This window comes from Pseudophryne corroboree, chromosome 8 (genome assembly GCF_028390025.1).
Source record: "Pseudophryne corroboree isolate aPseCor3 chromosome 8, aPseCor3.hap2, whole genome shotgun sequence".
NCBI lineage: Eukaryota > Metazoa > Chordata > Amphibia > Anura > Myobatrachidae > Pseudophryne > Pseudophryne corroboree.
In genome coordinates, this window is record NC_086451.1 from 40,343,434 (window position 1) to 40,363,650 (window position 20,217).

Genomic DNA, 20,217 nt, shown 5'->3' on the forward strand with positions numbered 1-20,217 from the left:
CACGAATACTATGTCTTATGTCGACCATAATGTTTCCTGACTAGATCCACAACATCGGCATTCAGTACATGTTCATACACATTAAGAACGCATTAATGTCACTAGGGACCCTGCTGTTCCTGACAAAAAAAAAAAAATATATATATATATATATATATATATATATATATATATATATATATATATATATATATATATATATATATATATATACATATATATATACATACATATATACTGTATATATATATATATATATATATATATGTGTGTGTGTGTATATGTGTATTTAAATGTGTATATTTATACAAAAAATTATTTTTTATAATGAATGCTGAAGTAAACTTTTCCTTTTCATGTGCTGGTCGCTCTGTTGAATAACTCTAGGTCAGCCGTGACAAGATGGTTTCAAATCATCACGAGGAGTCAGTGTTATTCTTTTCCCGCCATGGACAGAATAAAGTGAGAGTCAACCCCTGTTCTGCACGGGGCCCTGTCACAAAGGATCGTATACAGGAAGCGAAGTGATCTTTTAATTATATGCTTTGATTATACTGGCATTGCATGCGCAGGGGGGAGTGCTTGTATTAAGAAATGCTCGGTTACTTGGTCCTCCAATATAATTACCCTGAGGAGAGATGTGATACTCCTTAAGTTGGGTCATGTCTAGAACATTGCAACATACTGCCGTGCGACTACAAGGGATGAGACTCTTGGGTGCGCGGGCCACTTCCATGGCGGTCTCGGCTAGGAGGGCATTGTGAATTCACCAAAGTGATGCAAATGCTGACTCCGAAATGAAGTGGAGTCTCTTCCCCATACAGCTGAAGACTGGTTTGGTGATGGCCTTGTTACTATGCTCTTGGCAGGTGCCACGGGTAAGTCTACCTTCTTGCCATATATTCCCTCACAACGGTTGGTGACGCATTATGGTAGGATGCAGTCATTTCGACCGAATAGATAAGGATTCACCTTTCTTTGCAGGTAAAGGAAGGTAAAAAAAGGTAAGAGGTCAGCTGCCTTTTCAGGTACACAGGAGCAGAAATCATCCATTTTTTCTGCCACGTCCACCGTAGGACGTTGGGTCTATCTTGCGGCCCACACAGGTAGGACCTCATCTAAAACTCTTCAGTCAGTCCTGGAAAGGACTTGGAACAGTGAGTTAAGGATAGAGTCCCTAGGGGGACATACGGGAGTTCCAGACGTTCCCCTCACTGATTTTTTCAAATCAACCTTACCGATCCTCCTCATGACAGGGAGGTAGTATGTGACGCAATACAAGAGTTGCGTCTGGATCAGGTCTTAAAAAAAAAAAAAAAAAAAAGAATTAGCTGTTCAAGCTTTTTCTTGATCTCGAGGCCAGACAAATCCCAATTTTCCTACTTAAACTCCATGAGGGAATCTCTCATGGCAGGGTTCTCCACTCTGTGGAGTAAGAAGGTCTAATTACGGTTTCTTCCGCATTAGGCTTACCGGAGGTTTGCGATTCAGGTTTGTTGTTACCATTTCACCAGGGTGATGGCGGTATGATTGGTTTCCTTCGATGGTAAGGAGTCATATTTATTCTGTACTGGATCGCTCTCCAAATCACAGAGTTCAAGAAGCCAAATGGTGCAAAAAGTTGTTTTCTCCTTGACAGTTCTTCAACAACAGGACTTGCCAGAATCCCTGTTGGTTCCAACGACGCGGTGATCGGCTTGGGCAATATTATTAGAGGCAGTACTAGAAGAGATTATTTGCTTCCAAAAAAAAAAAAAAAAAAGAAGGGGGAAGCTCTGAGAATTCAGAGTCTGGCAGACCTGCAACGGTGTCGATCCGTCGATACATTCAGTTGCTGAAAAAGATGGTTGGGGCCTACAAGGCCATTCAGTGGGCAGGTTGCAGGCCTGAGTGTTTAGGGGGACCTGTTGGACAAGTGGTCCGGATCCCACCTGGTATAATCATGGTTTCAAGACCAGTATCTCGCTCATGTGGTAGCAGCGCAATTCTCACTGGTGACAAGTGTCATGTTAGGATACTTGTCGCCCCTTGTCGCCCTAGAGTTGAGGGCCGTTCATAAAAACCGGAGAAGAAATGGCAGAAGCCAGAAAGATTTTCCGCTGGGCGACGAAAACATTTATGCGCTCTATCAGCAGTGTTCGTTCCAAGAGTGGACAACTGGAAAGCAGACTTCCTCGGCGGACGTGTTCTCTGTTCAGGAGGGTTGAGTCTTCATCAAGCGGTTGTCACAGAAGTGTTAAGTCTTTGGAGAATTCTGATAATAGACAAGATGGCGTCTCGCCTCGACAAGAAACTTCAGAAATTTTGTTACGGGTCGAGGGTCCCTCAAGCAATAGCAGTGGACGCCCTAGTGACACCGTGGGTGTTTTGGTCGGTGTATGTGTTCCCTCCACTTCCACTCTTTCCAAAAGATTATAAGAACAACAAAAGTTCAGATGATCCTCCTTGTTCCAGAATGGTCAAGGAGGGCTGGTATCCGGATCTTCAGAAATTACTTATAGGAGATCCCTGAACTCTTCCTCTGCGAGAGGATCTGTTATAGCAGGGGCCGTGTGTGTTCCAAGACTTACCGCGGTTTCCGTTGACGACTTGGAGATTGAACGTCGGATCCCAGCCCGGAAGGGTATTTTCCAGTGAAGTCTTCCCTACTCTTCTTCAGTCTGAAAAGAAGTAACGTCAAAACATTACCGCCATACTTGGGGAAAATTTTGTGTCTTGGTGTGAATCCAAGAAGGTTCCTGCGGAAGAATTCCAGTTGGATCGTTTTCTCCCTTCTTTTCTTACAAGATTGTGTGGAGGCGATCTTAGGTTGGGCTCGATTAAGGTACAGCTTACAGCCTTATCGGTTTTCTTCCGAAAAATAATTGGCCTCCTTTCCAGAGTCTAATACTTTCGTAAAAGGAGTCTTACACATCCATCCTCCCTTTATGCCCTTTGTGACACCATGGGATCTTTACTGCAATTTCTTTGGTTAAACTTTTCAGTATGGTTAAGTTGAAATTCCTCACTTGGAAAAGTGGTCAGCAGGTTGACCTTCGCATCCGTAAGGCAGGTGTCTGAGTTGGCGGTTTGGTCTCACAAGAGCCCTGTTTAATCTTCCATGAAGATAGAGCGGAGTTGAGAATTCGGCAGCAGTTTCTGCCAAAAGTGGTTTCATCGATTTCACTTGAACCAACCTATTGTGGTGCCGGTGGCTACGGACGCCTGGGCGACATCGGAGTATCTCGATGTGGTCGGAATTTTGAAAGTTTGTGTTGCCAGATTGGCTCAGATCAGGAAAACGGAGGATTCTCTTTATCCTATATGCTCCCAACAAGATTGGGTTTCCTGCTTCCAAGCAGACTATTGCACGCTGGATCTGTAATACGATTTAGCTTGCTCGTTTTACGGCTAGATTGCCATTACCGAAATCGGTGAAGGGCCATTCTACCAATAAGGTGGGCTCATCCTGGGCGGCTGCCGAGGGTTCTCGGGTTTATAGCTTTGCAGAACAGCTGCTTCGTCGGGTTCAAACAATTTTGCAAATATTCTACAAGTTTGATACGCTGGCTGTTGAGGCCCTCTTGTTTGGGCAATCGGTGCTGCAGAGTCATCCGCACTCTCCCACCTGTTCTAGAGCTTTGGTATAGACCCCATGGTCCTTTTGGAGTCCCCAGCATCCTCTAGGACGTATGAGAAAATAGGATTTTAATACCTACCGGTAAATCCTTTTCTCTTAGTCCGTAGAGGATGCTGGGCGCCTGTCCCAGTGCGTACTGTATCTGCAGTTATTGGTTATGGTTACACATGTTGTGTTTTCTTTTCAGTGCGTCTGTTGCTGACGTTATTCATGCCATGGCATGCGGTAGGATATTATTGGTCGTGTTTACACAGAGGTTGTGTTACATTTTGGGTCAGCGTATGCTGTATATTTTTTCATGCCGTCAGCTGGTGTTCTATTGAATGCCAGGTTCTGTGGCAAGTTTGAGGTGTGAGCTGGTATGACACTCACCGTGTTTAAACATTAAATTCTCTCCTCGAAATGTCCGTCTCCCTGGGCACAGTTCTATAACTGGAGTCTGGAGGAGGGGCATAGAGGGAGGAGCCAGTTCACACCCATTCAAAGTCTTAAAAGTACCCATGTCTCCTGCGGACCCCTTCTATACCCCATGGTCCTTTTGGAGTCCCCAGCATCCTCTACGGACTAAGAGAAAAGGATTTACCGGTAGGTATTAAAATCCTATTTTCAACACAGCCGTTGCGACCCGGGCAGCGACGAGTAGCTACTCCTACAGTACAATAGCATTGCCGCCGTGCGATGCTGTTGTACTTGCACGATGGGGTAGAGCCTGACATGCAGGGCGGACTAGCCCTGTGCTGGGCGTCCCCCCGCATGTCAGGGAAGCTGATCGTAGATGTGCTATATATAGCACGGGTCTGGGACTCAGGGTTGACAACAAAAAGGTCGACACACCTTAGGTAGACGTCAATTGGTCGACACACCTTAGATCGACATTGACAAAAGGTCGACATGGAAAAAGGTCGACATGGAAAAAGGTCGACATGGAAAAAGGTCGACATGAGTTTTTTTGGTGTCGTTTTGTTCGTAGAGTGACCGGGAACCCCAATTAGTGCACCGTGTCTCCTCGAATGGCTCGCTTCGCTCGCCATGCTTCGGCATGGTGCCTTCACTCCGCTACCGCTTCGCACGGCACATTTTACCGTTCCAATCGTAGTCCACGTGGATCGTTAAGTATGAAAAGGTTCGGAAAAAAAATAAAAAAAATGAATGTCGACCTTTTTCCATGTCGACCTTGTTCCTGTCGACCTTGTGTCCATGTCTACCTTTTGTCCATGTCGACCTAAGGTGTGTCGACCTTTTTGTCGTCGACCTGGAGTCCGGATACCATATAGCACATCTACGATCAGCTCTGAATCACCCCCCATATTCTAAAATATAGTGACTCAATCATGTTGATGTTATTCCACCAAAAAAGTTGGCCTAAAAAGACAATTACTCTTTAAAAATAAAACAGGAGAATGATGACGGAATCATGTTGACACATTTGTAATGTTAAATTATTTTAACCGTGTTGGCATATTATCCATCTTTCCAGAACTCTATGCTCAATGTCAGACCTGTCAATCATTAAATTCTAGAGTTTTGTGAAGGCCTTCTGAGGGTAGAGTCCGTAATGTGAAGATCCTGATTATATTTCAGAGCAAAATGACGAGAGACACTGGGGTAAATTTACTAAGGTGGGAGTTTTTTTAGAACTGGTGATATTGCTCATAGCAACCAATCAGATTCTACTTAACATTTATCTAGCTGCTTCTAGAAGATGATAGAATCTTATTGGTTGTTATGAGAAACATCACCAGTTCTAAAAAAAAAAAAAAACTCCCACCTTAGTAAATTTACCCTATTGTGTGATTTTAAATATTATTCTGTGCTCTCTGAATTTCCCCTTCAGGGGACATGGCGTTCGCTTGATATACTGTACTATAAGCTGCAGGTGTAACGTAACACAAATTATGAACACTGTTTCGTAATTAATGTATTGTGTAACGTTAAACTCTGACCTATTATGCTTTGGGGTCTTTTTACATTCTCAGTTTTCTTTCTTTTGTTTTTATTTTCACACAGCGATAATATCCGCTAGGATTCTCACGGATCCAGGGTGGTATAATGATATTGGAACACATTTCCTTACAGAAACTAAAGACAAAGAAAGCTTTTGAAATTTTTATTTAAAAAAAAACAAAAACTTTTTTTTCTGGTTGCTCATAAGATCACCCAGTGTAGAGTCTCAGATTTTTTTTTTTTTTTTTTAAATAGTCCTAACCTGTTCCAATTTGTTATTGTATTTGCAAAAGCAAATACAATAACAAACTTTCCCACCATGTCTGTACCATGATGGGAAAGTTGAGAGGTATCTCTTGTTCACTGCTGTCCTGGTATAATTGGCAATGAGCAGGAGTTTGGAGCGAAAGTGGTTAAGGGTCAGCTTAATACATTATGAGTGTTCGGTAATCACTGACCTGCCTTGACACAGTTGAGCTTCCATGCCCTGATTCCTGAATCTGAAATGTTGGAGAAGTATATTAATACACATACACTTCATATACACTCTACATCAGCGAGGGGAAGGAAAGCGGACAGTGTCGGACTGGGGCATGAAGGGCCTACCAGGGGAACGCCGTTTTAGGCAGGGCCGTCTTTTCATATGGGCTCAATGGGCTCTTGCCCAAGGGCCACAGGAGTCTAAGGGCCCTACACTGATAGCTGAGGGTCTCCTCTTTCCAGGGGTACCAGATTATTGAAAATCGGCCCTGGGGAACCGGAGATATCTGACTTCGAAGCAGTGGTCCCCATCCAAGACGGTTAATTGCTCTTCCCAGCCAGATATCTCGGGTTCTGTCTGACTTAGAGGGTTTTTTTAGGGTATTCTCCAAAAGATGGGACTCCCCCTTCCAGTGGACACTGGCAGCTTGTCTCTACTATGCCCAGAACCGGAGATATAAGCCTTCAAGCAGCTGATCCCTGCTCCAGCTCCACACATCTGGTTTGCAGTTTTATATTTTTGCTGGTGGATTGATCTGACTCCTGAACTCTGAACCCCAAGTCCCCAGAACCTCTTGAAAGGTGGGACTCTCTCGTTTTTTTATCACATTCAAAGCTAAGAAATCTATTTCCAGGAACTGGAGATATCTGCAGTCAACCAAGCTGCCCTCCCACCGGAAAATTATGAATATTAAGTCCACTCCATTATCCACCCCTCCACTGCGTATTACACCCCCCCTACCACCCTGGAAGTTATGTACTGGAGCCCCTTCATTCATCCCAATGCCTCTTCTACAGGTTAGTGTTCTCCCTCCCGCCCCATCTTACACCATCTGTGCAGTAAAGGAGTAATTAGCAGAAATTACTGCTCCAGGTCCTACCTACTGAGTGGAATATAGAACACCCCCTACCACCCACAGGACATCAATGCTGCTGCTGATAGCACCCCCCACACCCCTACCGCTGGAGGATGGGTAGGGGGCCCAGTGCATTGCTGTGCCCAGGGCCCTACACTGCTGTTAAGACAGCCCTGGTTTTAGGGACCCATTAGGTGTGGCCAACCACCAGAGGGGGTGTGGGCAGACCTGATAGAGGCTTGGCTAATCATTAGATAATGCATGGTCTGGGCCCCTTTACATATAGTAACTACAGATAGTGTATGCATGACAATGTACCAGATTAATTACAGCATTGCACTGTAGAAAATACTCCATAGTAGAATTACAGCATCGTACTATTACAGCATTGCACTGTAGAAAATACTCCATAGTCCTGTGCAGTACATACAAATGCATAATTCACGTGCAGTGGGGCCCACCGAGGGTTTCCCCTGTCACCATACTGCAGAACCAGATAAAAACTATATGGGCCAGTTGGTAGGGTAGCATTTATTGAGTCTCCTTTATGCTTTTGCACAAGAATATACTAACCAGAGACATAACGAGGGGTGTTCAACCAGTGCAACCATCCAGGATAAGCATAAGGTCAATGGGGGGGCAACACAGTTGCTTCACTAACAGTACCTGACTCCACCGGCGCTATTCATGATGTTACATGTGGTTGGTGTGGGAGGTGAGAGCTCAGGGCCCCCTATCACACTGCTACGGCTTTGATACTAATGATGTCCTTGCAAGTAATTCTGCCAAAACTGCATGCCTCCTATCATCAATGGTAATTCGGAATGGGGGGCAGGGGTTAGCGGTGGGGGGGGGGGGCAGTTAAGATTTTGTTTTCTTCACAGAATACACAATTTTATGGAAATACCACACAACCCACTGTAAATCAGAAGGAATGTCTTTTAGGGGGACATGTACTAAGCAGTGATAAAAGTGGAGAAGTGAGCCAGTGGAGAAGTTTCCCATGGCAACCAATCCGCTGCTCTGTATAGTTTTACAGTATGCCAATTATAAATGTTACATCAAAGCTGATTGGTTGCCATGGGCAACTTCTCCACTTGCTCACTTCTCCACTTTTATCACTGCTTAGTACATCTCCCCTCTAATCTCAAGACAGTGGGACAGTCTCCTGAAATCAAGACAGCGCCACGGAAATTAGGACTGTTGGGAGGTATGTGACAATTCATATACCCTATGACTAGCCCCATTGTACAGGCCCCATTAATAAACCATTTGGAAACCTCTGCAATAACAGAGACCCCCAGTTCTAGCCACAAAATACAGTGACCCTCATTGTAAGCAACACTGGGCAGGGATCTTAGATCAGGTTATATAACCCAAAATAAAGTAAGCTCAATGGTTCTTTGCACTGGATTTACCATGCTAATAAAGTATGTTTGGATGTGTGAATTAAGTCAAATGCATTTTGCATACAGTAGAACAAAGGGGTATTTTTATTGGGTGTGGATCATAGAATCGACACTATCTAGGTCGACAATGTTTGAGTCGACCACTGAAGGTCGTCAGGAACTAGGTCGACAGGGATGGAAGGTCAACATGGTTTCTAGGTCGACATGTTCTATGTCGACAGTTCAAAAGGTCAACATGAGTTTTTAACGTTTTTTGGTGTCATTTACTCCGTACAGTGACCGGGAAGCCGAATTAGTGCACAGTGTCCCCTCGCTGCGCTCGCCATGCTTCGGCCATGGTGCTTCGCTGCGATCGGCACAGGTTACTATTCCCATTCGTAGTCCACGTGGATCGTTACGTATGAAAAAGTTAAAAAAAAAAAAAGTAAAAAAACTCATGTCGACCTTGTGAGCTCTCGACATACAACATGTCGACCTAGGAACCATGTCACCTTCCATCACTGTCGACTTAGTGCCTGTCGACCTTCAGTGGTCGACTCAAACATTGTCAACCTAGGCAGTGTCGACTTTCAGACCGGATCCCATTTTTATTAGGCATTGCAGCCAGTCCCTGAAAATGAAGAATCCTGATAGACGTAGTAAGGATTCCTATTTCGGGGGGGAAGCACCATTCTTAGAGCCCATCCTGGTGACCATTAAGAAGTAAAGTCAGCACAACATACACGATCATATTAACTTGACTTCCAAATTTGAACCCTGGCCAGACTACTACACATGCGTAACCACTGTATGTAGCGGTGCATACACAATGTGGAAAATATTAGAACCATGTATAACTCCAGATCCCTCTCCGGGTTCACAAGATCCTTCTCCAGCATGGCTGCCCTACTGCAGTTAAAGCGCTAAGGTCATGTGATGATGGCCTCAACCCAGGCCTCCAAGATCTTAAAATGCAGATCTCATTACATACTGCCAACACAAATAACTATGGGGACAGCTGATGTGAGGGCTGGCGACTGAAAAGCAGGAGATACAGGTATCACTTTCCATCTTGGTACATTTAAGGTATAAACCAAGAAATGTGGGCTTACTATCAGTATGCAGTATTAGTAGAGTGCAGATATACCTTTCTCTCTCTGTGCATTTACATTTAGGGTACACTTTGTTCAGACCTGAGTAGTTTCTGTATACTTTAAGGACAGAATTGCTTAATAAATAAGCCCCAAAGTCCTTATCTTCTAAAAAAAAAAAAATAAGTGAAATGGTCCCAAATAACCTATTCATTTATTAATATTAGATAATATGGAGATCAGAAGAAAAAGAAATCCTCTTACAGTGGGTGATGGAGAAATGTAAATCCAGAGCGCCATGTGTTGATTTTTGGGTTGTACCTGAAACAACAAATCACATTAAATTGAATCATGAGTGAACATAGTCTGATATTTATTCCTACCACGTGTGTCCCTTTTCCATGAGAGGTAAAATAACTGCAGAAAAAGAACAAACTACTGAAGAAAGAAATCAGAGCATGAGGATGTAATAACTCTCTCAAGGCAGTATTCAAATGATATATCACGCCCAGGGCGGGATGTACTAAAGCAAAAATGCGGTAAAACCCCCGAAAACGGGGGTTTTACCGCATTTTCATATTTACTAAGACCCTACCGCAGCGTTTTCGGCGTCCAGGGTTTCGCCATCTCTGGATGGCGAAACCCTATAGAAGCCTATGGGCTTCTTTTCGCCGACCGCCGCAACCCGCCGACACCGTCGACCCCCGCCGCAGACGCCGACCCCCCTTCCCCCTGGCTTACCTTCCTCCAGGCTGCCCTGGACCCGGAAGGTAGTGTCCTCCTCCCCCTAGCAACGCAGCCGGACGTCCTTCCGGCTGCAGGGGGGAGGAGGAGGTGCCGGGGGCAGCCTGCTGCTGCTTCCCGGCATCTAGCCAGTGTGGGGACCCCGGGGAGGTGACGGAGACCCCCCGCAGACCACCTAACAGGTATCGCGGGGGGCCTCCGTCACCGCATCGCGATGTTGATCGCATATGTTAGTACATATGCGATCAACATCGCTGCGGTAACCGGCGAGGGGCGGCGATGTATGTTAATACATCCCGCCCACAATCTCCTTTATAAAGTGATCCCCGTTATCGCGCCCATTGCACCCATAGTAATCAGGTTTAGCTACGTAAAGGGTTGGGCGCCCTTGTTAGCCAGCGCAGCTCCTGCACGCTGGCAGGCCCCTACTCGGCGCTCCCCAGGTCACAGCGGCTGAGTGTGACATCATACAGCCGCCGCAGTCCGCCCCTGCAACAGTCCAGGTGCGCCTCCATTGTCCGGACCGTTCCTTGCCACGCCCCCTCCCGCCCCGCTACTGCCTCTGCCTGTCAATCAGGCAGAGGCGATTGCAGCCCAGGGATGCTTTTAGCATCTCACTGGGCTCTCAGGGAAGCGCGCGGGTGCACTCCACGAAAAAAATTCAGACTGCAATCGCTGCCGCTGCAGTAATCCAGTCTGAATTAGCCCCATAATGTTTTGCCTCATTCGGGGATCTGAGTGTAGTGGGACTCAGAAATACTTGGATCCCCTAAGTTTGGGGGTGTTCAGATAGAAAAAAAAAATCTGAACCACATCTCTAGTTTGTAGGTTGATGTAAGGATATTAGAACACATAGGGGGATAAAATGGAGAAGCACTATAGTGCAATGGCCATAATAGCCATATTTATACTTGTGGTGACCTGAAGGAACTCGTACACTTTTGCCATTTTGTTGACACAATGTCCTGCACCTCTGTGTCTATCATTCAGTTTCACAACCTTACCAGCAGAATGAGGAAATCAGTAGGAAAACCGTGATGTAGATCAAAATACAACGCCATTTTCTTTCAATGCACATTTTAACTGGAAGAAAAGATAAACAAAATACGTTATAATGCTCTGTGAATTACATGGTTAATAGAAGTCATAGAGGAGATCTATAATTATATTCAGTAAAGGGCTCATTATCTTCTACAGTAAAAGGGACTCCATGCTGACTCCTAGTTTCCTGTTACTGTATCTAAAGTGCAGTTTGGGAACTTAACGTAGTCTTGCAAAAAATCTGGGCATTTATTTTATTTATTACAAGTTATTTATATAGCGCACCCATCACCACCAGTGTGTAGTCCTTTACAGAGACTATTTGATCATTCACATTAATCCCTGTACCAGTGGAGCTTACAGTCTATACTCCCTGTCACATAGATACATGCCTCACTTGCCTACTCTTCCGGATGTTGCGGGAGACTCATGATTTTTGGGGTTTTCCCCGGCACCCAAGGAAGAGTAGGAAAATCCTCTCATGAAATGGGCAAAATGGGGTGAAAGTCACCAAAATTGTGGCGTCTGGTGGAGGAGGCAGGGCTAAGTGACAAATTGCAGCATTTAGCCATATCCCCTTCCTGCAGACCTGCGAATCATGGTGGTTTTCTCAGATTGTGGCAGGGCCTCCAGCCTAGTCTACTCTCCGGGCTTCTACCAGAGAGGAGACAGAAAATGTAGGCAAGTATGATATACGCGTGCACACTAAGGTTACATTTTGTAAGGAGCCAGTTAACCTACAAGCATGTTTTTGGATTGTGGGAGGAAACAGGAAGAAAATAGGTGAAGTCGGCACACCAGTGAGTGAAGCACACACATTGGTTATATAGGTGGGTGCACCAATCCAGAGAAGAGTTCCTGTGAGTTCTTACAAGGAGATTTATCAAACCTCAGAGAGATAAAGTGAAGAAGTTGCTCATAGCAACCAGCTTCTGTAATTTTATAGACTGAGCTAGATAAATAACATCTAGAAGCTGATTGGTGCTTTGGGCAAAGTCTCCACTTTATCTCTTTCGAAGGTTTGATATATCTCCCCTAAAATGAGAATTTACATCGCTGGACTGCGTTCCTCAGCAGAATACAGCCTGTGCGGCAGCCAATCAGAATGCAGCTGCCTAGCATGTGGAATGCTCACTGGCGCGGTTGCCCAGATGAACGAGCCTGGGCTGAGTGAAAAACATTTTAAGAGTTAGAAGAAAAATGAAAAAAAATTAGAAGCATCATACGGCTTCCAGGAGGTCTTGGTCACACCGCAGCCAACCAGGAGAAATCCCTGTACAGTCTGTGGCCAATCTGCCCCACAGTCATTATTATACATAGTAGATATGCAGTTAAACATTTTTTTTTTTCCTGTTATTAAATTTCATTTGGCAGACCTACATTTACCATTTAACTTTTTTTTTTTAAATACGATGAATGGAAATATGAGACTTTTGTGACTACGTGTGTTTTGGACGGTCATGGCTGTTCATAATTTGAAACTGGTTTATGACCAATGGTAACTACTTTTACCATCGATGGAGGAGAACCAGATGGTTTCCCGTCATCGATGATATGGAGCTACTGAATTTTCTTTCATTTTTTCCTCCAAGGTGTAAGGACACTGAGATTAGCTCCGCCCCAGACACACACTAAGTCCCACTCACATGCTCTGATTGGCCCATGGCTCATCGCACACTAAAGCAGGAGTGACCATCGATACTTGAAACTGTTGATGGTTACCTTGCAGATGGATTCACACCATCAAGGTTATCTTATTGATGGTGACCATTGATGAATAACCCACCGATGGCTGTCCAATACTGGGGATGATATCTTTGGCTGCAGTAAGTAAGATGGAGGAATGCAGCAGGACAGTAGAGGTTAAACTATTGTATGACCACCTATTACCTTATGTGTCGCTCTCAGGTTTGTGTGAGGTATGTGCTGAAATGGACAGTAACATAGAAACATAGAATGTGACGGCAGATAACCACCTGGCCCATCCAGTTTGCCTATGTAAACACACACACACACACACACACGGGGTAATTATTTTTAGCCAATTAACCTACCAGTATATTTTTAGAGTGTGGAAGGAAACCAGAGTAACTGGAGGAAACCCATGCAAGTACGGGGAGAATATACAAACTCCACACAGTTAGGGCCGTGGTGGCCCCAGATGATTAACAGGTCTATGTACTATGCCCCAAAACCCTTCCATATTGTTTTTTCAACATTTATGCACCGACTCTTGACTCCCAACTCTTACAGTAAGGAATTGTTAACTCAGGTTGTCTCAAAGGGATTTCTCTGACGTCCTAGTGGATGCTGGGAACTCCGTAAGGACCATGGGGAATAGCGGCTCCGCAGGAGACAGGGCACAAAAGTAAAGCTTTAGGACTACCTGGTGTGCACTGGCTCCTCCCCCTATGACCCTCCTCCAAGCCTCAGTTAGATTTTTGTGCCCGGCCGAGAAGGGTGCACACTAGGGGCTCTCCTGAGCTTCTTAGTGAAAGTTCAGTTTTAGGTCTTTTATTTTCAGTGAGACCTGCTGGCAACAGGCTCACTGCATCGAGGGACTAAGGGGAGAAGAAGCGAACTCACCTGCGTGCAGAGTGGATTGGGCTTCTTAGGCTACTGGACACCATTAGCTCCAGAGGGACCGAACACAGGCCCAGCCTCGGAGCTCGGTCCCAGAGCCGCGCCGCCGGCCCCCTTACAGAGCCAGAAGCAAGAAGAGGTCCGGAAAAATCGGCGGCAGAAGACATCCTGTCTTCACCAAGGTAGCGCACAGCACTGCAGCTGTGCGCCATTGCTCCTCAGCACACTTCACACTTCGGTCACTGAGGGTGCAGGGCGCTAGGGGGGGGCGCCCTGAGCAGCAATAAAAACACCTTGGCTGGCGAAAATACATCACATATAGCCCCCAGGGCTATATGGATGAATTTTAACCCCTGCCAGATTCCACAGAAAAACGGGAGAAAAGGCCGCCGAGAAAGGGGCGGAGCCTATCTCCTCAGCACACTGGCGCCATTTTCTCTCACACAAAGGGCTAGTGGGGTCCTGTCCTCTATCAGAGCATTCCCTGTGTGTGCTGGGTGTCGGTACGTTGTGTCGACATGTATGAGGAGGTAAATGAGGTGGAGGCGGAGCAATTGCCTGTAACAGAGATGTCACCCCCTAGGGAGTCGACACCTGAGTGGATGAGCTTATGGAAGGAATTATGTGACAGTGTCAGCTCTTTACAAAAGATTGATGACATGAGACAGCCGGCGACTCAGCCTGTGCCTGTCCAGGTGTCTCAAAAGCCACCTGGGGCTCTAAAACGCCCGTTACCGCAGATGGCAGATACAGACGCCGACACGGATACTGACTCCAGTGTCGACGATTAAGAGACGAATGTGACTTCCAGTAGGGCCACACGTTACATGATTGAGGCTATGGAAAATGTTTTTACACATTTCTGATAATACCAGTACCACTAAAAAGGGTATTATGTTGGGTGAGAAAAAACTGCCTGTAGTTTTTCCTGCATCTGAGGAATTAAATGAAGTGTGTGATGATGCGTGGGTTTCCCCCGATAAAAACTGTTAATTCCTAAAAAGTTATTAGCATCATACCCCTTCCCGCCAGAGGATAGGGCACGTTGGGAAACACCCCTTAGGGTGAATAAAGCGCTCACACGCTTGTCTAAACAGGTGGCACTACCGTCCCCGGATACGGCCGCCCTTAAGGAACCTGCTGACAGAAAGCAGTAAAATATCCTAAAATGTATATACACTCACACGGGTGTGATACTGCGACCAGCAATCGCCTCAGCCTGGATGTGCAGTGCTGGGGTGGCTTGGTCGGATTCCCTGACTGACAATATTGATACCCTAGATAGGGACAGTATATTACTAACTATAGAGCATTTTAAAGGATGCATTTCTATATATGCGTGATGCACAGAGGGATATTTGCCGACTGGCATCAAGAGTAAGTGCGCTGTCCATGTCTGCCAGAAGAGGGTTATGGACAAGACAGTGGTCAGGTGATGCTGATTCCAAAAGGCATATGGAAGTATCGCCTTATAAAAGGGAGGAGTTATTTGGGGTAGGTCTAACAGACCTGGTGGCCACGGCAACGGCTGGAAAATCCACATTTTTACCCCAGGTAGCTTCTCAACCTAAGAAGACGCCATATTATCAGGCGCAGTCCTTTCGGCCCCATAAGGGCAAGCGGGCAAAAGGCGCCTCATTTCTGCCCCGTGGCAGAGGGAGAGGAAAAAGGCTGCAGCAAACAGCCAATTCCCAGGAACAAAAGCCCTCTCCCGCCTCCGCAAAGTCCTCAGCATGACGCTGGGGCTTTACAAGTGGTCTCAGGCACGGTGGGGGCCCGTCTCAAGAAATTCGAGACGTCTCCCCCTCGCCGTTTCATAGAGTCTGCTTTACCGACGTCTCCCTCAGACAGGGAGACAGTATTGCAAGCCATTCACAGGCTGTATTCCCAGCAGGTGATAATCAAGGTACCCCTCCTGCAACAGGGAAAGGGGTACTATTCCACACTATTTGTGGTACCGAAGCCGGACGGCTCGGTGAGACCAATTTTAAATCTAAAATCCTTGAACACTTACATACAAAGGTTCAAATTCAAGATGGAGTCACTCAGAGCAGTGATTGCAAACCTGGAAGAAGGGGACTATATGGTCTCTCTGGACATCAAAGATGCTTACCTACATGTCCCAATTTACCCTTCTCACCAAGGGTACCTCAGGTTTGTGGTACAGAACTGTCACTATCAGTTTCAGAGGGTCTTTACCAAGGTAATGGCCGAAATGATGATACTCCTTCGAAAGAAGGGAGTTTTAGTTATCCCTTACTTGGACGATCTCCTGATAAGGGCAAGATCCAGGGAACAGTTGGAAGTCGGGGTAGCACTATCTCAGATAGTGCTGCGGCAGCACGGTTGGATTCTCAATATTCCAAAATCGTAGCTGATCCCGACGACACGTCTTCTATTCCTAGGGATGATCCTGGACACAGTCCAGAAAAAGGTGTTTTCTCCCGGAGGAGAAAGCCAGGGAGTTATCCGAACTAGTCAGAAACCTCCTAAAACCAGGCCAAGTGTCAGTGCATCAGTGCACAAGGGTCCTGGGAAAAATGGTGGCTTCCTACGAAGCAATTCCATTCGGCAGATTCCACGCAAGAACTTTCCAGTGGGACCTGCTGGACAAATGTTCCGGATCGCATCTTCAGATGCATCAGCGGATAACCCTGTCACCAAAGACAAGGGTGTCTCTCCTGTGTTGGTTGCAGAGTGCTCATCTTCTAGAGGGCCGCAGATTCGGCATTCAGGACTGGGTCCTGGTGACCACGGATGCCAGCCTGCGAGGCTGGGGAGCAGTCACACAGGGAAGAAATTTCCAGGGCTTGTGGTCAAGCCTGGAGACATCACTTCACATAAATATTTTGGAGCTAAGGGCCATTTACAATGCCCTAAGCCAAGCTAGACCTCTGCTTCAAAGTCAGCCGGTGCTGATCCAGTCGGACAACATCACGGCAGTCGCCCACGTAAACAGACAGGGCGGCACAAGAAGCAGGAGGGCAATGGCAGAAGCTGCAAGGATTTTTCGCTGGGCGGAAAATCATGTGATAGCACTGTCAGCAGTGTTCATTCCGGGAGTGGACAACTGGGAAGCAGACTTCCTCAGCAGGCACGACCTCCACCCGGGAGAGTGGGGACTTCACCCAGAAGTCTTCCACATGATTGTAAACCATTGGGAAAAACCAAAGGTGGACATGATGGCGTCCCGCCTAAACAAAAAATTGGACAGGTATTGTGCCAGGTCAAGGGACCCTCAGGCAATAGCTGTGGACGCTCTGGTAACACCGTGGGTGTACCAGTCAGTGTATGTGTTCCCTCCTCTTCCTCTCATACCAAAAGTACTGAGAATTATAAGACGGAGGGGAGTAAGAACTATACTCGTGGCTCCGGATTGGCCAAGAAGGACTTGGTACCCGGAACTTCAAGAGATGCTCACGGAGGACCCGTGGCCTCTACCTCTAAGAAGGGACCTGCTCCAGCAAGGACCCTGTCTATTCCAAGACTTACCGCGGCTGCGTTTGACGGCAGGGCGGTTGAACGCCGGATCCTGAAGGAAAAAGGCATTCCGGATGAAGTCATCCCTACCCTGGTCAAGCCAGGAAGGATGTAACCGCAAAGCATTATCACCGCATTTGGCGAAAATATGTTGCGTGGTGCGAGGCCAGTAAGGCCCCGATGGAGGAATTTCAACTAAGTCGATTCCTGCATTTCCTGTAAACAGGAGTGTCTATGGGCCTAAAATTGGGGTCCATTAAGGTTCAAATTTCGGCCCTGTCAATTTTCTTCCAGAAAGAACTAGCTTCACTACCTGAAGTTCAGACGTCTGTAAAAGGGGTACTGCATATACAGCCTCCTTTTGTGTCTCCAGTGGCACCTTGGGATCTCAATGTAGTTTTGAGGTTCCTAAAGTCACATTGGTTTGAACCACTTGAATCTGTGGAGTTAAAATATCTCACATGGAAAGTGGTCATGTTGTTGACCCTGGCCTCGGCCAGGCACGTGTCAGAATTGGCGGCTTTATCCTGTAAAAGCCCTTATCTGATCTTCCATTCAGACAGGGCGGAATTGAGGACTCGTCCTAATTTTCTCCCTAAGGTGGTTTCAGTGTTTCATCTGAACCAACCTATTGTGGTACCTGCGGCTACTAGTGACTTGGAGGACTCCAAGTTGTGGGACGTAGTCAGGGCCTTGAAAATATATGTTTCCAGGACGGCTGGAGTCAGGAAATCTGACTCGCTGTTTATCCTGTATGCACCCAACAAGCTGGGTGCTCCTGCTTCTAAGCAGACTATTGCTCGTTGGATTTGTAGTACAATTCAGCTTGCACATTCTGTGGCAGGCCTGCCACAGCCAAAATCTGTAAAAGCCCATTCCACAAGGAAGGTGGGCTCATCTTGGGCGGCTGCCCGAGGGGTCTCGGCGTTACAACTTTGCCGAGCAGCTACTTGGTCAGGGGCAAACACGTTTGCTAAATTCTACAAATTTGATACCCTGGCTGAGGAGGACCTGGAGTTCTCTCATTCGGTGCTGCAGAGTCATCCGCACTCTCCCGCCCGTTTGGGAGCTTTGGTATAATCCCCATGGTCCTTACGGAGTTCCCAGCATCCACTAGGACGTCAGAGAAAATAAGAATTTACTTACCGATAATTCTATTTCTCGTAGTCCGTAGTGGATGCTGGGCGCCCATCCCAAGTGCGGATTGTCTGCAATACTTGTACATAGTTATTGTTACAAAAATCGGGTTATTATTGTTGTGAGCCATCTTTTCAGAGGCTCCTCTGTTATCATGCTGTTAACTGGGTTCAGATCACAGGTTGTACGGTGTGATTGGTGTGGCTGGTATGAGTCTTACCCGGGATTCAAAATCCTTCCTTATTGTGTACGCTCGCCCGGGCACAGTATCCTAACTGAGGCTTGGAGGAGGGTCATAGGGGGAGGAGCCAGTGCACACAGGTAGTCCTAAAGCTTTACTTTTGTGCCCAGTCTCCTGCGGAGCCGCTATTCCCCATGGTCCTTACGGAGTTCCCAGCATCCACTACGGACTACGAGAAATAGAATTATCGGTAAGTAAATTCTTATTTTCTCTTTACTTATTTTAAGTTTCTAGTTTAACTGCTGAAGGCTGTAGATACTTTGATGGCACCAGGGTGTTGATATCCAAGATATACTTAATCACTCTTGCAGATTTTAACAGTATCTGCTGTTGATCTTTTACTGTTAAAGTCAGTTGGCTGAACCCCAACTGAACATCATGGGGGGTATTCAATTGTTTGAAAAGTCAGCTGGGTGTCTGTTTTTTCCTATCTAATAGTCAGACACCCAACCGATTTTTCAAACATTTGAATTTATATTGTACACATTGATCACAAAATGTGTTTGTAAACAATAGAGATGGAGCCGCACTCTATTGCGGCTCCATCGCAGACGTGTACTCCCGGTGGGACTAGGCGATCCGGCTCCTAGCCCCACTACGGGAGTGTACAGAGATGCTCCCATTAAAGTGAATGGGGCGCGGGCGCGTCTCGGGCGCGCTACAGACGTGGCGGTAGGTGCGCCTAGGCAGGTGCGCCCAGGCACAGATGGAGCCACGATTAGCGTGGCTCCATCTATTTGCAGTTTTTCCTTCATGGATTAACACAAAAAGCTGCCCATTGGAGAAGCAGCTGGTCCTGAGATCTACGCCTGCAGCCCTAAGGGTTTTTTCCTGGGACTTCTTGGTCGTCATAGCAAAGCAGACGCTTACAGGAAATTGCAGACACTTGAATTGAAAAGGAAAATTGTTGGGGGGTATACGTGGTATAAACACAGTCTCACTGCCTGGTGGCAGCTGCTGTGCGGATCGGCCAGGCGGCCAGCTGAAATCAGCTGTCCGTGTAACAGTCAGTAGGCAAAGCTCCCTATGGTAAAGCCTAGCAAATGGGTAGTCGCAGCTCCACCCACTGGACCTATAGGGTTTTTGTGATCCTGAGGAAGTTTTAAATAAACAAACTGTAGAGCAAAAAGTAGTGGTCTCCCTGACCCTCTCTGAAAAAATATGAGTGCCGCCATATTGTGCACATATATATGAGTCTATATATCTATCTACCTATCTATATACAAGACTACTACGTGCATTTGCTTGTGTCCATCAGGTCACTCTCTTTCATCATGTACTTTTAATGATACAAGGTCAGTGGCGTAACTAGAAATTTATCTCCCCCAAGCCAAAAAATTCTTCGGCGCCCCGACCCCCACCCCCCTCCTATCCCCCATAATTGGGAGCAATAAAGGGCGCGCAGCAAAAAAGGTCGTGGCTTTGTTGGAATGGGCGTGGCTTTGTTGGAATGGGCGTGGTTTTGCAGGAAAAGACTACCTTATACCCCAGTTTTGCAACCTGCACGCCCAGACGTTGGCCACCACAGGAAATAAAAATAATCCTGATTCATACCCCTTACATTATTTGTCATTTTTCCTCCATATAGTAATGCCCAGTATACATTATGCCA

At 46.3% G+C, this 20,217-nt stretch overlaps 1 protein-coding gene across 2 annotated transcripts in view; it reads right to left on the bottom strand.

Moving 5' to 3' along the window:
* LOC134948351 (histo-blood group ABO system transferase-like) overlaps positions 1-20,217 on the bottom strand; it is a 97,068-nt gene that overhangs the window by 47,606 nt on the left and 29,245 nt on the right. The window contains exons 3-5 of one of the 2 annotated variants that reach the window (XM_063936277.1): positions 11,128-11,206; positions 9,644-9,700; positions 6,022-6,063 (exon numbers count right to left, since the gene is read on the bottom strand). In XM_063936277.1, coding sequence (XP_063792347.1) covers positions 6,022-6,063; positions 9,644-9,700; positions 11,128-11,206 — 178 coding nt within the window. The remainder of the gene's footprint in view (positions 1-6,021; positions 6,064-9,643; positions 9,701-11,127; positions 11,207-20,217) is intronic. The other variant, XM_063936278.1, reaches the window with a different exon arrangement.